The following is a 15,889-nucleotide window of genomic DNA, read 5'->3' on the forward strand; positions in this document are numbered from 1 at the left end:
GTCTTGTGTTATAGTCTTGTTTTGTCTGATATTAGTGTTGCTACCCCGGCTTCTTTTTTTTTCACTTCCATTTGCATGGTAAAAATTTTTCCATTCCCTCACTTTCAGTCCATTTGTGTCTTTAGGTCTGAGATGAGTCTCTCAGGCAGCATTTAGATGGGTTTTGTTTTTTTAATCCATTCTGTCACCCTATGTCTTTTGATTGGAGCATTTAAGTGATTTGCATTTAAAATAATTATGATAGGGATGTATTTATTGACATTTTTTTCCATTGTTTTCTGGTTGTTTTGTGCTTTTCTCTGTTCCTTTCTTCTTTTCTCTTTCTTTGTGTTTAATGAGTTTCTGTGGCATTATGTTGGCTTTCTTTCTCTTTCTTATTTGTGTATATCAATTATAGGTTTCAAGTTTATGGTTGCTGTGAGGTTCATATACAACACATTTGGTGTATAAAAGCCTATATTAAGTATGCCAGTTATGTTCAACAGTCTAGTTAAGGAGAGGGTAACTTCACTTAGGTTGATGGACAAACACTTTTTGTCTCTGAAGGAAGACCTATCAGTTGACATTTCAGCTTTCCCAGGAAGCTCCAGAGAGGAAAAGGAGCAAATTCCATGGTTTGTATCTATACCTTTGGGCCTGGAACAACCCTGAGCTTTGAGAACTGCATAGTGAGATACTAGCAATGGCTAATTACCCTTTTAACTTCTCTTGGCCCACTCTTTTCCCATATATTAAACATGAAAATTTATTAATTTGAGGCTGAGGTGGGGAGAGGTAGAACAAAGGGGATTATGTATTAACTTAAAATGTTAAATACGTTTTCAAGGTTGGAAGCCAAACTAGATAGAATGTACATATTGAACATGTGCATATAAACCATCAATTCTGGGCAGCCCAGGTGGCTCAGCAGTTTAGCGCCGCCTTTGGCCCAGGGTGTGATCCTGGAGACCCGGGATCGAGTCTCGCACGTCGGACTTCCTGCATGAAGCCTGCTTCTCCCTCTGCCTGTGTCTCTGCCTCTCTCTCTCGTAAATAAATAAAATCTTAAAAAAAAAAATCAATTCTATCAAATTTACAGCCTGACTGCTTTTCTGCAAGAAGCTTTACTTCTCTCCTCCGACAGTAATTGAACTGTTTCTGTATGAAAACAAAATTTCCTTTCTCCCATTAACTTTTTCAGACTTTTTGCTGAGTTTATACTATCCCTTCCCCTGGGATTGGTCAGAATAGGATGTTCTTTGGTTTCCATCAGAGAATCTGGCTGTGCCCTTTTTGAGTGTACAGATAGTTTGTTCAAAAATAACGTGATGATAATAAAAAGAAATAGCTAAGCTTAACCAGGCACTTACCATGTGAGCTCAGCGCTTTATTTACATTATCTAATTTAATCCTCTCAACTGAGTGAGTATAATTATCTTCAGGATTTTTTTTTTAAAGATTTTATTTATTTATTTTTAAAGAGAGATAGTGCAAGCAGGGGGAAGGGCAGAGAGAGAGAGAGGGAAAGATAGAATCTTAAGCAACTTTATACTGAGCACAGAACCCGATGTGGTACTCGATCTCATGACCCTGAGATCGGGACCTGAGCCAAAACCAAGAGGTGGATGCTTAGCCAGTTGAGCCACACAGGCACCCCATAATTATCTCCAGTTTTTAAGAAGACACGGACAGTCTGAGGCTTGCTTTAAGAACCTTTCCAAGGTTGCAGAGGGTTGGAAAGATAAATGATAACTTACTTCAGTGGTGGAGCTAGCAGTCAGACTCCATGATCCTAGCTTTCTCTCTGCACGTAACTTCTTTTTCTTCAAGAAGACATCTTGAAAACTCCCCAGGACAACTTACAAACAACTTCTTGATTGAGAATCATGGGTGAATAACTTGGGGCTCCTTTGGCAAAGGGAAGTGACCTTGCTGGTCACCTCTTGAGTTCCTGCAGCCTGAGACCTTGCCTGGGTCCTCTGTGTGCCTGTTACTGCATGCCCAAGGCCTCAGAGGAGCATGGCAGTGATTCCTCCATTCAATTCCAGTTCTCTAGGATATTTGGAAGCACCTCCCGGCCTGAGGATTTTATAGTCTGGAGTCTATTCCTTGGAGCCTGGTCTGAGGAAAATGCTGAGAGCCCCGGGGGAAAAGGGGCTGCGTTTGGGCCCATGGGCCTGGCTGGGGGTTGGGGGTTGGTATCCACATGCCTGTAGGGATACAATGGGCACACTCAGTGAGCATGTGGCCCTGGGGACCTGCTTAGCCTGGAGGTCAGATTATATCCCCTGAAACAAAGCCTCAGGTTTAGCCTCCTACTCATGCATTTAGTTCGCTCCTCAGTAGCTTTGGCCAGGACTCTGCATGCCTGAAAGGAGGGGGCTTTTGTCCAGCCATTCTCCCCAGCCTGTGTGACCCCAACACCCAGTCCCAGCAGGCGGCACTGGGCCAGAGGCACTGCTTCCAGTATTGGACTTGGGGGGTGGAGTCCTCATGGAGAGGGAAGCTGGCCCTGGCCGTGGGAGCACGCGTCAGTGTGGCCGTCCAGCCCTGGGGACTGGTTTCCCCATAGGTGATTATTGGCCAGGGAGGAGAAAGCAGCCAGCCAGGCCCCATTAAAATGACGCCACTGGCAAAGAATTATCTAGGAACTATCCCCTGCAGGGCTGACAGGATTTGAAGGGGTGAACTCCCAAGTTTCCAGCAGCATTGCCCACCCAAGCCTCTGGACGTTATTAGGGGAGCTCTGGCTCGAGAGGAGGCCGACTTGCCAGGTGTCTCTGACACAGCTGAGAGCAATCATCGCCGTGGCCACCTTGTACCCAGCCATCTGCCGTGCCAAGCAATGGACTCACCAAGCCGGGCCCTCCGGCTTTGAGATTGTCCTCCCCACCCCACACCTTTTTTTTTAATTCATGAGAGGCACAGAGAGGCAGACACATAGGCAGAGGGAGAAGCAGTTTCCCTGAACAGAGCCTGATGCAAGACTTGACCCCAGGACCCTGGGATCACGACCTGAGCCAGAGGCAGGTGCTCAACCACTGAGCCACTCAGGCATCCCTGTCCTCCTCATTTTATAGACGGGGCTCAAAGGGCTAAGCAACATGCCTAATTTGTAACTGACTGGACCCAGATTCAAAGCCAGGTCTGTCTGGGTTTCTTCCATTTCATCATTAGGCTTTCTCAGAAGGTAGCACTGACTCAACCCAAGATACTGATCTTGGGTGAGCATCTGTGGGAGCAACCACAGCCATCAGGTTTATGGATGTCTCCAGGAGATGAAGTGGGAATGAACCTTGGTACTGGAGCAAAGGCAATGAATGTAGTTTCTCTACAGACAGTGGAGGTAAATGCCTCATTTATACCCAGTTATTAGACTGGTAGGAACAAGATGCCCCCCATCTCATTCTTATCCTGATTTCTATGGGTTGGTATGGAGTAAAACAACTGATCTTGGGGAAGGCTACAGCTTTTGGTACTTACATGAAAGCAGAAGGCATTCTGTAGCTTTTTTGCCTTTCTGGTAATTTCTGGATTTCACCCAAGCCATTAGATCTCTCTTGTCTATATACCCCCTATATACTTCACCAGTCAATTTGTATGCTATTACTATCTGTACCTGATTCCAGTATGTCCTTGATCCCAAGAGGCACTTTTTTTTCACATGTTAATATCTTTGCATTTGGCACCCATGCTGTCATTGAGGTCCATGTTCAACGTGGTGGGGCTGTTTAAATTGATGCTACATTTTTAGAATTGATGGGGACCAATAATTGAGGGAATTTGATAATTAAGGACTTATTCAACCTATCATATGCCTGCAGTAAATGTCAAGCATTCTGCTAGATGCTTAGGAGATAAAAATAACCAGTATGCAGTCCCTTGCCTTAGGAGGGTCACAATCTTGGTGAGCAGATAAGGTTTCTGAATTAAGGGAGCCAGGGTGTATGGAGGGTCAGGAGAAGAGAAGGCGGGGAGGCTGGGACCTGCTTTGCAGAGAATGTGTATCATGAAGAGAGTGGGAATACAAAGGGATTAGGAGGGGGTTGGGGATGATTTGTGGAATGGTATCCTGGACCACTGAATAGTTAGAGCAAATAAATGTTCAGAATCATGAAATCCTAGGCTGTGTTTGTGGGCTTCAAAGGGCTCACTGTGGTTTCATTGGAGGGTGTATATGGAGACATGGGTGCAAAATGAGGCTGTGGAGATAGGCAGGGGGCAGATCACAGGGGACCTTGAGCTCCACATAAATGAGCTTAATCTCTATCCTGAGTCCAATGGCAAATTATGGAGTGGTTTTCAGCAGGGGAGTGATGCCCTGATTTGTGTTTAGGAACTCCATGTTGGGAAATGGGCAAGAACGGGGTGGGGTGGGGTGAGAGGAGGTGGACAGAGTGATAGTTGTTGGAAGAGAGAGAAGAGTTATCTTGAATGAAGCAAAAGCCTCATTTTTGTTTACTATTCCCAGACAGGGTGGACCTAGTTATGGAGGCTTGAGGATGATCACACAGGGGTGCAGCAGGGCATCTAGAACTAGACCTGCAGGGTCAAGTGACTTTGTTCTTACCTTAACCCCGTCATCTAGTGGGCAACTGCTAGTATGTGCCCTTGTCTTGGGAGAGCCACCTGATCAGTAGGCAGGCCGATTAAATGACCCGATGCTGGGAGAAGCTAGAAAAAAGAAGAGAAAACCTCACTTGTAATTGCTTGTTTAAAAAGGGTCATTTCAGCCTGCAATGGTGACATTCCAACTTATACTTGCCAAATTACTAATCAGAATTTTTTACAGTTGGATGGGAATGTATGCCTGTGCTCTGGGGGTGGGGTGGTGGGGTGGGGCAGTGGGGAGGATGTGCAGGTCTTGGTGAGAACCATCCCAGGAAAAACAAAGTGGATGTATCTAGGTATGATATAAGATATTCAGCATCAAAAAAAGCCATAAGAAAGAAGTAGGTAGATTGCTGTAGTTGGGCCTGGGGGTCACACAGAAGACGCATAATCCATGTTGTCAATTAACTGGCCCACCTGCAGGAAACAATGGGAACAGATGCTGGGTGAGAGGTGGAAAGAGCTCCCCCAAGCAGTGGCAGTGCTTTGGAAGGGGTGGGAGATGACTGTTGTTGTGGTGACCCAAGACTTACGATTCTCTTCCCCTCCCCCACTTCCCTGAACAGGTACAGTGCCATACTTACACAGGGTACTGCTGGTGTGTCACCCCAGATGGGAAGCCCATCAGTGGCTCTTCTGTGCAGAATAAAACTCCTGTATGTTCAGGTACCGTAGGGAGGGGCGGGAAGAAAGAGTTGGAGAGAGACCCCTTAGCTGGTCTCCTGTATTTCATGGGGGAAGCTTGGAAAAAAATGGTTGAAAGATGAGTGGTGGTGATGAGCCCCCTTTCAGGTCAGAGAGGATTCCACTCCAACACACTTGGTCTGTAGTCAGCTGGGCAATAGGGTCAATATATGCCTATTGTGTATATATTTCTTTATTTTGAGTGTAGGTTTCTGGTTCAGTGCTCTCTTCCCAAGCATCGGCTATAATCCCTAGAAAATGGCATATAAGTTTTTAGCTTGGGTGCTCTGGTTGCTAGTGGCCTTGGGAGCACTTTATTGAGATAGATTTTTTTTTTTAAGATTTTATTTATTCATGACAGACAGAGAGAAAGGCAGAGACACAGGCAGAGGGAGAAGCAGGCTCCATGCAGAGAGCCCGACATGGGACTCGATCCCAGGTCTCCAGGATCATGCCCAGGGCTAAAGGTGGCGCTAAACCGCTGGGCCATGGGGGCTGCCCTTGAGATAGATTTTAAGACTGGATGGGAGTTCAGCATTGAAGCCTGAATGATCAAATAGCGATGTCTGTCATGGGCACATGAGAGGAGAGTGGTGGCCTGTATGCCATATATTTGCTCCTCCTTCCCCAAACAATGTAATGTAGAGTAATGGAAAACTTTATCACAGTGACCCTCAAATCTGGCTGCTGTCAGCAGTGCCTGGGGAATTAAAGAGCCCAGGTGTGAAGGCTCCTCCATGTATAGTCTGATCCAGTAGGTCTGGAGTGAGACCTGGAATACACATGTTTGTAAAGCTTCTCAGATGGTTTTGATGACTAGACAAGCTAGGGAATCATTGTTTCATAGTGACCAACTACATTAGTCCATAGCAAAATTAAGTCCTTTCTATTTCCAACTCTATGGGCATAGAGAAATTTTGCTCTTAGGTCAACCTCACGGTATTGTGGATTTGGGGTTTATGCAAGCCCCATACTTTCTATTTCCATTCAGATGGCAGGAGACTTGGGAGTCACTCCCTTAATTCACTGTGTGGCTCAGCTCTCATTTAAGAAAGCCCACCCAGCCACCAGCTGCTTCATATTTCTTCATATCTGTGTGTATGAGGTTTTATTTATTTACTTATCTTTAATTTTTAAGTGCAAGCAAAGTAGAAAGCATTATTCTAAAACCTATGGGAAATTCCAAGGGCTAGCAATCCTGCTATCCTAACATTTTTCTTTTTCACAAGATTTATTCATTTTTCTACTTGCCTGCTATATAAAGGGAATGGTAAGAAAGAGCAGTAAGTATCTACATTAGGAAACCAAGATTTGCAGGCCAAAATGGAAAGTTTACTTTATTTGTGGTTTACATGGAAACTGGAAACCTTAATTGGGGTTGGTGTGGGGAGGAGCAGGCATGAGCCCTCCTTGCAAATGACCTGGAAAGTTTCATTTAAAGCAAACAAATGCACTAGAAACAAGCCATGCGGGGTGATATAATTGAATTCTCACAAAACTAATATATGGAGAAGGGGTATGATGTGGAATGAGAAAATAGAGATTCGTTTTTTCTCTTGGTGGTGGGAACCTCCACAGATGTCCTTATGCGGTTGTGCTGGCTCTTCCCTGCCTGTGTGGGCTTCCTGGAGAAGACAGGTGCCACAGGGTCAGGACTGCAGGATGGGTGCACATGGCATCCTAGCATACACAGGGCAAAGCATTTGGCCAAACACACGCACTACCCCCTCCTTGAGGAATAGGCTGCGTCTAGAAAATTGTTTCCATGCCTCAGACTATTTTGGCCCATTCAGTACAATTGGGCCAACAATTTTCTACTTAATGCAGATGGAAAATCACCGATTTCCTGCTCTAACCAGCAAGGCATGTCAATCATTGCATTTGCAATAAGAGGGACTTCTTTTCAGTTGGCCCTACTGAGTGGATATGGCTCAGAACATGGAGGTGGTGGGAAGTGGGGGAGATGGGGCATGGAGGTGAGGACAGTTACTGGAATGTTCACTGAGAGGGTTATATAGATGGGAAGTTTTGTGAAACTCTGGTCAAGACTTGTGCCTGGAAATCATGGTTCATCTCACCAGGACTGTGATATCAGTGACATTGATGTTAAACACACCCCACTCGTGCATGTATGTACTTTGTATATAATGTCCCTAGACGTGTATACAGGATATGTATATACATAATCATATTTTCATAACATCAGGCTTTGCCAGCCCTTTGACAGAAACCAACCACGATGCATTCTGAATGTCTGTGTTTTTGTTTCCCTTTTACCCAAGGTTCAGTCACCGACAAGCCCTTGAGCCAGGGTAACTCAGGAAGGAAAGGTGAGTAGAGTTTTATGCTCTATCCAAATGTTTGCTTCTAAAGCCAGTCCAAGAAGAGCTCTAGACAAGATGGAAGGAGCCGGGGTGGGAGCTAAAAGTCCCCCACAGAAAATCTCCATTCGTATTCTGGGTTTCTTCCTAGAAGCACCGGAGGAGGTAAGTAAGGCTCATAGGGTGGTGGGGGCTAAGCGCCCAGAATTTCCAAGACAGGTGAGTGAGCACAGAGTACATATAGAGCTGGCTCTCAGGGACCCTGAGAATCTTGGTTCCTGGCCAGTTCAATCAGTCAGCTACCAGGTGGCCAGCATGAAACCAAAAAGGATGATGAAGGTAGGCATGTCCAAGTCAGCCTGGACCTTCTTATTTTGGAAACCTGTTTGAACATTTTTTCCCCCTCACTGATTCTCCTTAGTAATTGTTTCGGCATATCCAGATTTTTCTTCACTCAGACTGACCTGGCTTCACAGGCTTGCAAACTGTGCAGCTGTTTGTCTTGGAATTCATAGTCATTCTATCTCTAAACTTGTGTTTTGTTAAGTAAAGTCCAGTGGGACAGTGAAGCGTGCATGTGCACATCCTCGTCACCCTGTTGGCCTATCGTTTCTGTGATGAGTGCTATGGGGGCTTCTGCAGTATGCTAAACATTTGAATCCTTCTTTACCTAGAACAATGTGCCATAGGAAATTTTAGAACACTGTAACAAGGCAAGAGAGAGACCATGGAAGAGAAGATGAAATGTTATAGTTTGGTGCCCTTAATGGCACTATTTTCCTGCTTTTTGAACAAAGGGCCTTGCATTTTCATTTTGCACCAGGCCCTACAAATTATGTGGCTAACCTCAATTAAGGCATTTGTCTGAGTGATGTTTAGTGGAGCAGCCAACATGAGGAATAGGTCCTTGGGATATGCTAACCATAATTTCCATTGTGGAGGACACTACGCTCCACTGCCACTTACCTCCTGGACAACAGAGAGAGAGAGAGGCAGAGACAGAGAGAGAGAGAGAGAGAGAGTGTGGTTGTGTGTGTGTGTGCGTGTGTGTGTGTGTGCTGGTAGCTGCAGGAGGAACAAGTATCAATTTCATTGCATGTGCAAGTACTCCAGAATCCTCATTTTGGGCTCTTGGGTAAATCCCAGCCAGGAGATGGTAGCTGAGTTTGAGGCTTTGCACCTGAATCTGGGTCTTGGGAACTCCATATTCTTAAATGTCCACATGGAGAGTCCTTCATAGGATCCAGTGTGAGGCGCATAGGCTTGTCTTGCACATGTGGTCACATGGAAACTGAGGTGAGGCCCTGCCCCCTGCACTGCATGCTTCTTCCACAGGAATGGGAATAGGAGGCCAAATCACCTGGCCTGAATGCAGGAAACGAGACTCTGGAGAACCTGCTGCCCCTAACACACATGCTCCAAGAGGACATGGAAGTGGAGCATCATGATCCCACTAGAAAACATGGACCAGTGCGCCATCCCGCAAGCAGGAATGCATAAGTGGGCAAAAAGAAGGGAGCAAATGCCTCCTCAGGTCCTTCCCAGAACAGGAAAGGCAGTCATGAGTGTTGGTGGTTCCCTTCTAGGTGGGACAATGGGAGAGGGGCATGAATGTTTCTTCCTGCAAATACCTGAACTCACCAAGACTATATGGTATTTGTGTCTGTCTACAATTTACTGGAGTTGCAGTTTTTACTTGTCACAACTGAAGACTTGAGGATCATCGCCTTTATTCCAGTGCATGAGATTGTGGTGGTAGAGAAAACAATTGGTAATCATGCAAAACTGACAATACAGATTTTCCCTGCCAAAGCGAACTAAAAGGTGAACCATGGTATTTTAGATCTTAATCTGTACAGAGAAGTACTTTTGGGGTTTATGTGGCTTTGCACCCTGTGGACAACAAAAGAAATAGAACTGTGGCCACTGTGGGCTCCTGCTGACCAATTGGGAGAGAACGGGGACACCTGATTCCTCTAGGGAAGGTGCAAGGAATAGAGGGGTAGAGTCGGAAGCCTCATCTCAGAGATTAGTTGTTCAGTCTGCAGCAGTTTGCTCCCCTACTCCAGATGGGCTCCTCCCTCCCAGATGGTTCTGTGGAGGCTTCCTCTTTGGTGCAGCGGCCTGGTGGGGGATGCCAGGGCTCACTCGCCTCTGGAGACTTGACTTTTGCCCAGAGCTTCTCCTTCCTTCTATTTCGGAGGATCAGCGTAGGTGCTAATCCTCTTCTCTTTGTCTGCCATGGGCAGTGCACAGAAAAGCAGGCTCGGGCCACCTGTAGGAAGGGCCACCTGAAGCCACACCTGTCCAGGAAGCTGGGGTTTGAAGGGGGACAGGGTGCGAGAGGGCATTTGTAATATCCTGTGTCAGCCGCTGAGGTCCCTCCCTCAGCTGCCACTTAAGAATGGAATGTGCTCCGGAGGGCAGCAGGTGGAAAGACACAAAGGCCCCTTGTTTGAGCTGGTGCCCACACGTGGCGTCTCCTGGACGGCACCTCCCTAGAGCTGGAGCTCGTGGCCTGAGGCCTGCTGCAGAGATGCGCGGCCCGGACCCTCGTGTGGGGTGAGAGGTGCCACCACAAAGGAGGCGATGCCCCAGGTCTGGGTGGGAGAGTAGTGGGGGGGTGCTCAGAGGGCAACTTGCGGGGAGCGGGCCCAGGCATCTCTCTCTCCACCCTTCTTGCCTTTGGGAGCCTGCTCCGCTGACAGGGCTCAGAGGGATCGGTTCTCTCCGCCTGGAAGGAATGAAAAGGTGTATTGTGCGGAGACGAGGGTCTGGTTGCCAGCCAGGAATTAGTCCCGCGGAGGAGAGGAGGAGAAGGCCGGGCAGAGGAGGCTGGGGGAGGAGGCTGGGAGAGATAGCAGGAGGAAGGGAGGAGGGAGCGAGGCCAGGCAGTAGCGGGTCACAGGCGGCGGCCCAGACAGGAGGCCTGGGTCCGCAGGTGTGGGGCCCGAGGGGAGAAGCGGGGGAGGGAGGGAGGGAGGGAGGCGCTGTTATCTTACCCAGATGCACGTGCTCCGGAGGGGAGGAGGGTCAGAACTTCAGACTATTTACTTAATCCCTTGGAATGTCCTTTCCTCGCTCTGTTCTCTGGGCCCCTTGTGTTTAACGGACCCCTTTATAGGCACATGTGTGGTAATTAACACGTGCAGCGTAGGTCTCGGGCCATGTGTGTGAGTTTCAAATATCCATTGATCTGGAGCACTCCCATCCTGGCTCCCCTCCCCTTCTTCTCCTTTGGTCCTTGCCCTTGAAGAGAGATGCAAAGGGCGGGGCACACGTGCCTCCACATGTGTTTTATTGATGCTTCGGAGGACTATCAGAGAGAGGAGGGCGCCGGCAGCCCCGGAGCTCTGCCCTCTGCCGATCTGCTGCTACAACAGCCGAAGGCTGCGGGGCCGGGGTAGAGGGGAGTCCACGGTTTCACCCGAGCAGCTCAAAGCGCCTGGGCAGCAAACCGTGCTAGGGATCACAGCTTTACCCTGAGTGGACTTTCCTGGCCGGCCGAGTCTTGCGGATTTTTCCTGAGGTGTCTCTTTTCGGGGTCTTGCTGCTAAGGAACGTGGATGAATGGGGAGCTTCTGGGAGAGCCGAATACCAAGCCAGGGACGGGTCCTGGGCGGGTGGCTGGCGAGGTGCGGGCCGGGAGTTCTCAGGCTCGGGGGTGATGGCCGGTGAGGGACAATGAAATGGGAGAGGAGCAGGAGAGCCCTTGTAAAATTCTCGCTGGCGGTTCTCTGGGAGCTTTCTTTTTGTGAGCACCCAGGACCACGCAGGTCCCCGGCTGATGCGTCAGTAATCGGCGATTCAACGCTGAGGGCCGTCAGGAGTTTCCTGCAGTTGGCATATTTCCTCCAGAGGAAATGCGCTCTAAGTAAAGAGTGAGTCACAGTTATTCATCCAGGGTCCCTTTCTATGTCTCTATTCTTAGAGTCTGTCACGGAGTCTGGTCTACAGGTTGGTGCCAGCTTGAAAGACCTGTCGCTCAGGTGATGGCTTGAGCAGCACACTCATTCAGGGCTGAGGGATGTGCCTAGGGCACAGGTGAGGGATGGCAGGCATCCCAGATGATGGGGACTGTGTGGCTTCTAGCCTCGGCCCTCCTGTGGTCAGTACACCCGAAGGAGACTGACCTCACTGCCCTGAAGCATGCATCACGGCTATCTGAGGACATTCTATACGTGGAGCATCACTCCTGCTCAAAGGACTCCAACCTCTTCCCAGCTACCTGTCTTTCCTCTTCCCCAGCACTGAGGAAGAGGCAGGGTCATCCGCAACCTTGTCAGCATTGCCCTTAGATGGCAACAGTCTGATTCCCTACCATCTGGGGTTGGGTTTGAATGGAGCCGGGCAGCTGATGACCTCTACGGGTTGGCCTCTGCTCGCACTGGATTTCCCCAGGGAGAAGCATTCATCCTGCTACAGCACCTGCTGAAGCAGAACCCAGGCCTAGGCAGCTCCAGGAACCTGTGAGGCAGTCTTCTGCTCTCTGCATGTGTGTTGCTGCTGCTTGCTGGTGCCCTGGGCCACCCTGACCAAGTCTGGCACACCAGGGTACCAGCTTTGCAGGGTTTGGTTGCAGAGGAGTGTGCGTGGGTATGCTTGGGTGCTCATGCATCTGCTGTATCTCCTTCCTTCCTCTCTCCTCAGCTTGGCTCCATGTATTCAAGCCCTGCCCTCCACCTCAGTCCCCATTCTGGGCTCTCTGAAAGAAAGTTATACGTGGAAGATGCTGAATGAATAGTTTGAGTCCCTGCCATATGCCCATTTTCAAGGACTGGAGAGGAAATGAGGTTGAGGGATCTGGAAAAGCCTCCTAGCCATAGATTCTTATGAGTCCCCAATGTTATTAGTAACCTTTGGTTGAAACTTGGCTTCTTATTTATTGAAAGCTTCCTAAGTGCCAGGCTTGTTATAGTCACTGAGGACCCAGCAACAAGTAACATGATAAGAGCCCTTACCTTGCCTTGTGGAACTCACATTCAAATGGTTCTTAGCCTCTTCTTATAGGGGTTGTCTTCAGGTGGAGGTAAAGCCTCCCAGGGGAGCACAGACTTCTAGAGGCTGGGAAGCTCTCACCTCTGCAGGGAGAAAGCAGGTGGTCCCTCCAAACAGCCGTGGTTGGTAGTTCCCATGGCCAGAGCCTCTAAGGAAAGACTTGGAGGAGACTACCTGGGATGAACTGCCCACTGGCAAGTTCCTGATCCCTCTGCCTGGTACCCTAGATCCCCCAGGGTCTAGGTGAGGGCCAGAGATGGTCAGGCCATTGAGAATATGTTCACTGGCTCACTGTTCCTTGACTGAGTGAGTTCTGTTCCAGACATGACCCAGGAAACTCGATGGAGGCAGAGATTTCAGTGTGTGGATGCAAAGGCCTCCAGGCCACATCTGAACCACTTACCTCCAGCTCCTGTGGGAGAGGCCCACAAATTGCCTCTGTTGTACCAATACTGTTGTTGTACCAATTCTGTTCCTGCTGACAGAACACTGAGATCCAAGAGCTGCTTATTTACAAGTTTATGTGGAAAGGCAATGGAGCTAGGATAGCTAAAATAACTTTAAAATAAAAAATTAAGGAGTTATCACTCTCTCTGATTTTTTTTAAAACAAAGAGATCTTTAATGCTTTATTTCCTTGTGACATTTTATAAATTTTCAATTCATGCTTCCCTGTGTTCTTCTGAACAAGTTGCTGTGAACTCCCTGATATATCTAGGCCTTCCGTGTAGCCTGTAGGGCCTAGAGTTTTCCCCAGGGAGTACAAATCCTAATCAGGCCCCTGACGCCTCCCTGTCCCTATCATGGGGACAAAAATGTTTGTTTCATTTCCTTTTTAAAAAATAACTTTTTTTTTTTTAGAGCAGTTTTTGGTTCACAGCAAAATGAAGAGGAAAGTACACAGATTTCCCAGACAGTCCCTACCCCCACACAGGCAGAGCCTCCCCACTATCAACATCTGCACCAGAGTGGCACATTTGTTACAATTAGTGAGTCTTCACTGACACATCATTATCACCGAAGGCCCATAGTTTACATTAGGGGTCACCCTGGGTGTTGTACTTTCTGTGGGAATGGACAAATGTATAATGACACGTGTCTACTGTTAAAATATTATACAGAGTATTTTCACCGTCCTAAAAGTCCTCTGGGTTCTCCATCCCTGGCCACCCCTGATCTTTTTACTGCCTCCGTAATTTTGCCTTTTCCAAAATATCACAAAGTTGAAATCATAATACTCCGATTAATACTTACTATGGTATAGTAATCAGGACAGTGTGGTATTAGCTGAGAAGGATGGCACTTTAATGATTAGACACCCATAGACAAAAACAAAAACAAGAAACCCCAAAACCTCAATCCAAACCTCATGTCTTGTACAAAAATTAATTAAAAATGGATGTTGGACTTAAATGTAAAATGTAAAACTAATAAAACTTTTAGAAGAAAACATAGAAGATCCTCAGAAATGAGAGCTAGGGGATGCCTGGGTGGCTCAGCTTGGGGCATGATCCTGGAGTCCCGGGATCGAGTTCCACGTCGGGCTCTCTGCATGGAGCCTGCTTCTCCCTCTGCTTGTGTCTCTGCCTCTCTCTCTCTGTGTCTCCCAGGAATAAATTAAAAAAGAAAAAAAAAAAAAAAAAGAAATGATAGCTAGGTGAACCTAGAGCTTTTGTGTCTTAGAACAACACACACATAATTCAAAAAACTTAAAAGTTGAGAGATTAGACCTGAACGAAATTAAGAACTTGCTCTGAAAGATCTTGTTAAGAGAACAAAAATGTACAGACTGAGGGAAATACTTACAAACCACATATCCGACATAGGACTTCTGTCTAGAACATGTAGAGAGCTCTCAGAAACTCAACCATTTGAAAAGCCATTCCATTTAAAAATGGGCAAAATACACAAATAGACATTTCACCAAAGCACATATGTAGAAGGCAAATAAACACATAAAAGATATGTTTGACATCATTAGTCATAAAGAAATACCAGTTAAGATCATGATAGGATATCACTATACACTTGTTACAGGAGCTTAAAAAAAAAAAAAAGGTGACAGTACCAAATGCTGGTAAGGCTGTGGAGAAACTGGATCTTTCATACATTCTTAGTAAAAAGGTAAAATGATATAGATGCTCTGGAAAATACTTTGGAAGTTCCTTTAAAGAGTAAACAATGAAACATACACTCCATATAATCTAGCAATGGCACTCCTGAGCATTTATTCCAGAGAAATGAAAACTTGTGTGTACACAAAAACCCATACCTGGATGATCACGGCAGCCTTGTCTGTGGTAACTGAAGAGGGAAACAACTCAAATGTCCTTTTTTTTTTTTTTTTAAGATTTTATTTATTTATTCATGAGAGACACAGAGAGAGACAGAGACATAGGCAGAGGGAGAAGCAGGCTCCATGCAGGGAGCCTGGTGTGGGACTCGATCTTGGGACCCCAGGATCACGCCCTGGGCTGAAGGCAGACGCTAAACCGCTGAGCCACGCAGGCGCCCCTCAAATGTCCTTCAGTGGGTGAAACAGCATGGTGCCTCCACACCATGGAGTAGGGCTCAGCAGTAAGCAGGGACAGGCCGTTGGTATGTGCAAACCACAGCTTGGATGGATCTTGAGGGCATTAGGCAGAGTGAGAGAAGCTGGTTTCAAAAGGTCATATACTGCATGGTTCCATTTATATAACGTTCTAGAAAAGACACGATTATAAAGATGGAGAAAGGATTAGTGGTTGCCAGGGGTGAGAGATCTTGTGGAGGAGGGGCAATGTGATCATAAAGTGGCAGTAGTAGAGGGAGATCTTTGTGGTGATGGAAATGGTGTATTGCATAGAACTACCCCCCCCAACACACACACACACACACACACACACACACACACACACACACACATAAGTGATACATGTAAAACTGCTGGAATGTGAATAAGGTCCATGGATTATACCAATATCAGTTTCCTAGCTCTGATATTGTACAATAATGAGGTTACCTATATAAGTTACCTATGTATTTATATTCACCATAAGGATGTTATCATGGGGAGAAACTGGGTGAAGGATACATGGAACTTCCCTGTAATATTTTTGCAACTTCCTGGGATTCTATAATTATTTTAAAATAAAGAGTCAAAAAAATTAGCCCAGTTCTCTTTGTGAACCCAGCTCTGAACTGACTCTGCTGCTGTTGGTTCCTCCTCCCTGCTCCTTTCCCCTCCTCCCCCCTCTCTCCCCTCCTTTCTTTCCTTCTCTTTCTCCTCCTCACCCTTCTCCTCTTTCTCCTCTTCTT

At 47.0% G+C, this 15,889-nt stretch overlaps 1 protein-coding gene across 6 annotated transcripts in view; it reads left to right on the forward strand.

The window, feature by feature from the left end:
• Positions 1-15,889, forward strand: part of SMOC1 (SPARC related modular calcium binding 1) — a 164,729-nt gene that overhangs the window by 104,426 nt on the left and 44,414 nt on the right. For all 6 annotated transcript variants that reach the window (XM_049113302.1, XM_025442533.3, XM_025442536.3 and 3 more), the window contains exons 4-5: positions 5,157-5,256; positions 7,557-7,604. In XM_049113302.1, coding sequence (XP_048969259.1) covers positions 5,157-5,256; positions 7,557-7,604 — 148 coding nt within the window. The remainder of the gene's footprint in view (positions 1-5,156; positions 5,257-7,556; positions 7,605-15,889) is intronic.

Source organism: Canis lupus, chromosome 8, assembly GCF_003254725.2.
Source record: "Canis lupus dingo isolate Sandy chromosome 8, ASM325472v2, whole genome shotgun sequence".
Taxonomy (NCBI): Eukaryota; Metazoa; Chordata; class Mammalia; order Carnivora; family Canidae; genus Canis; species Canis lupus.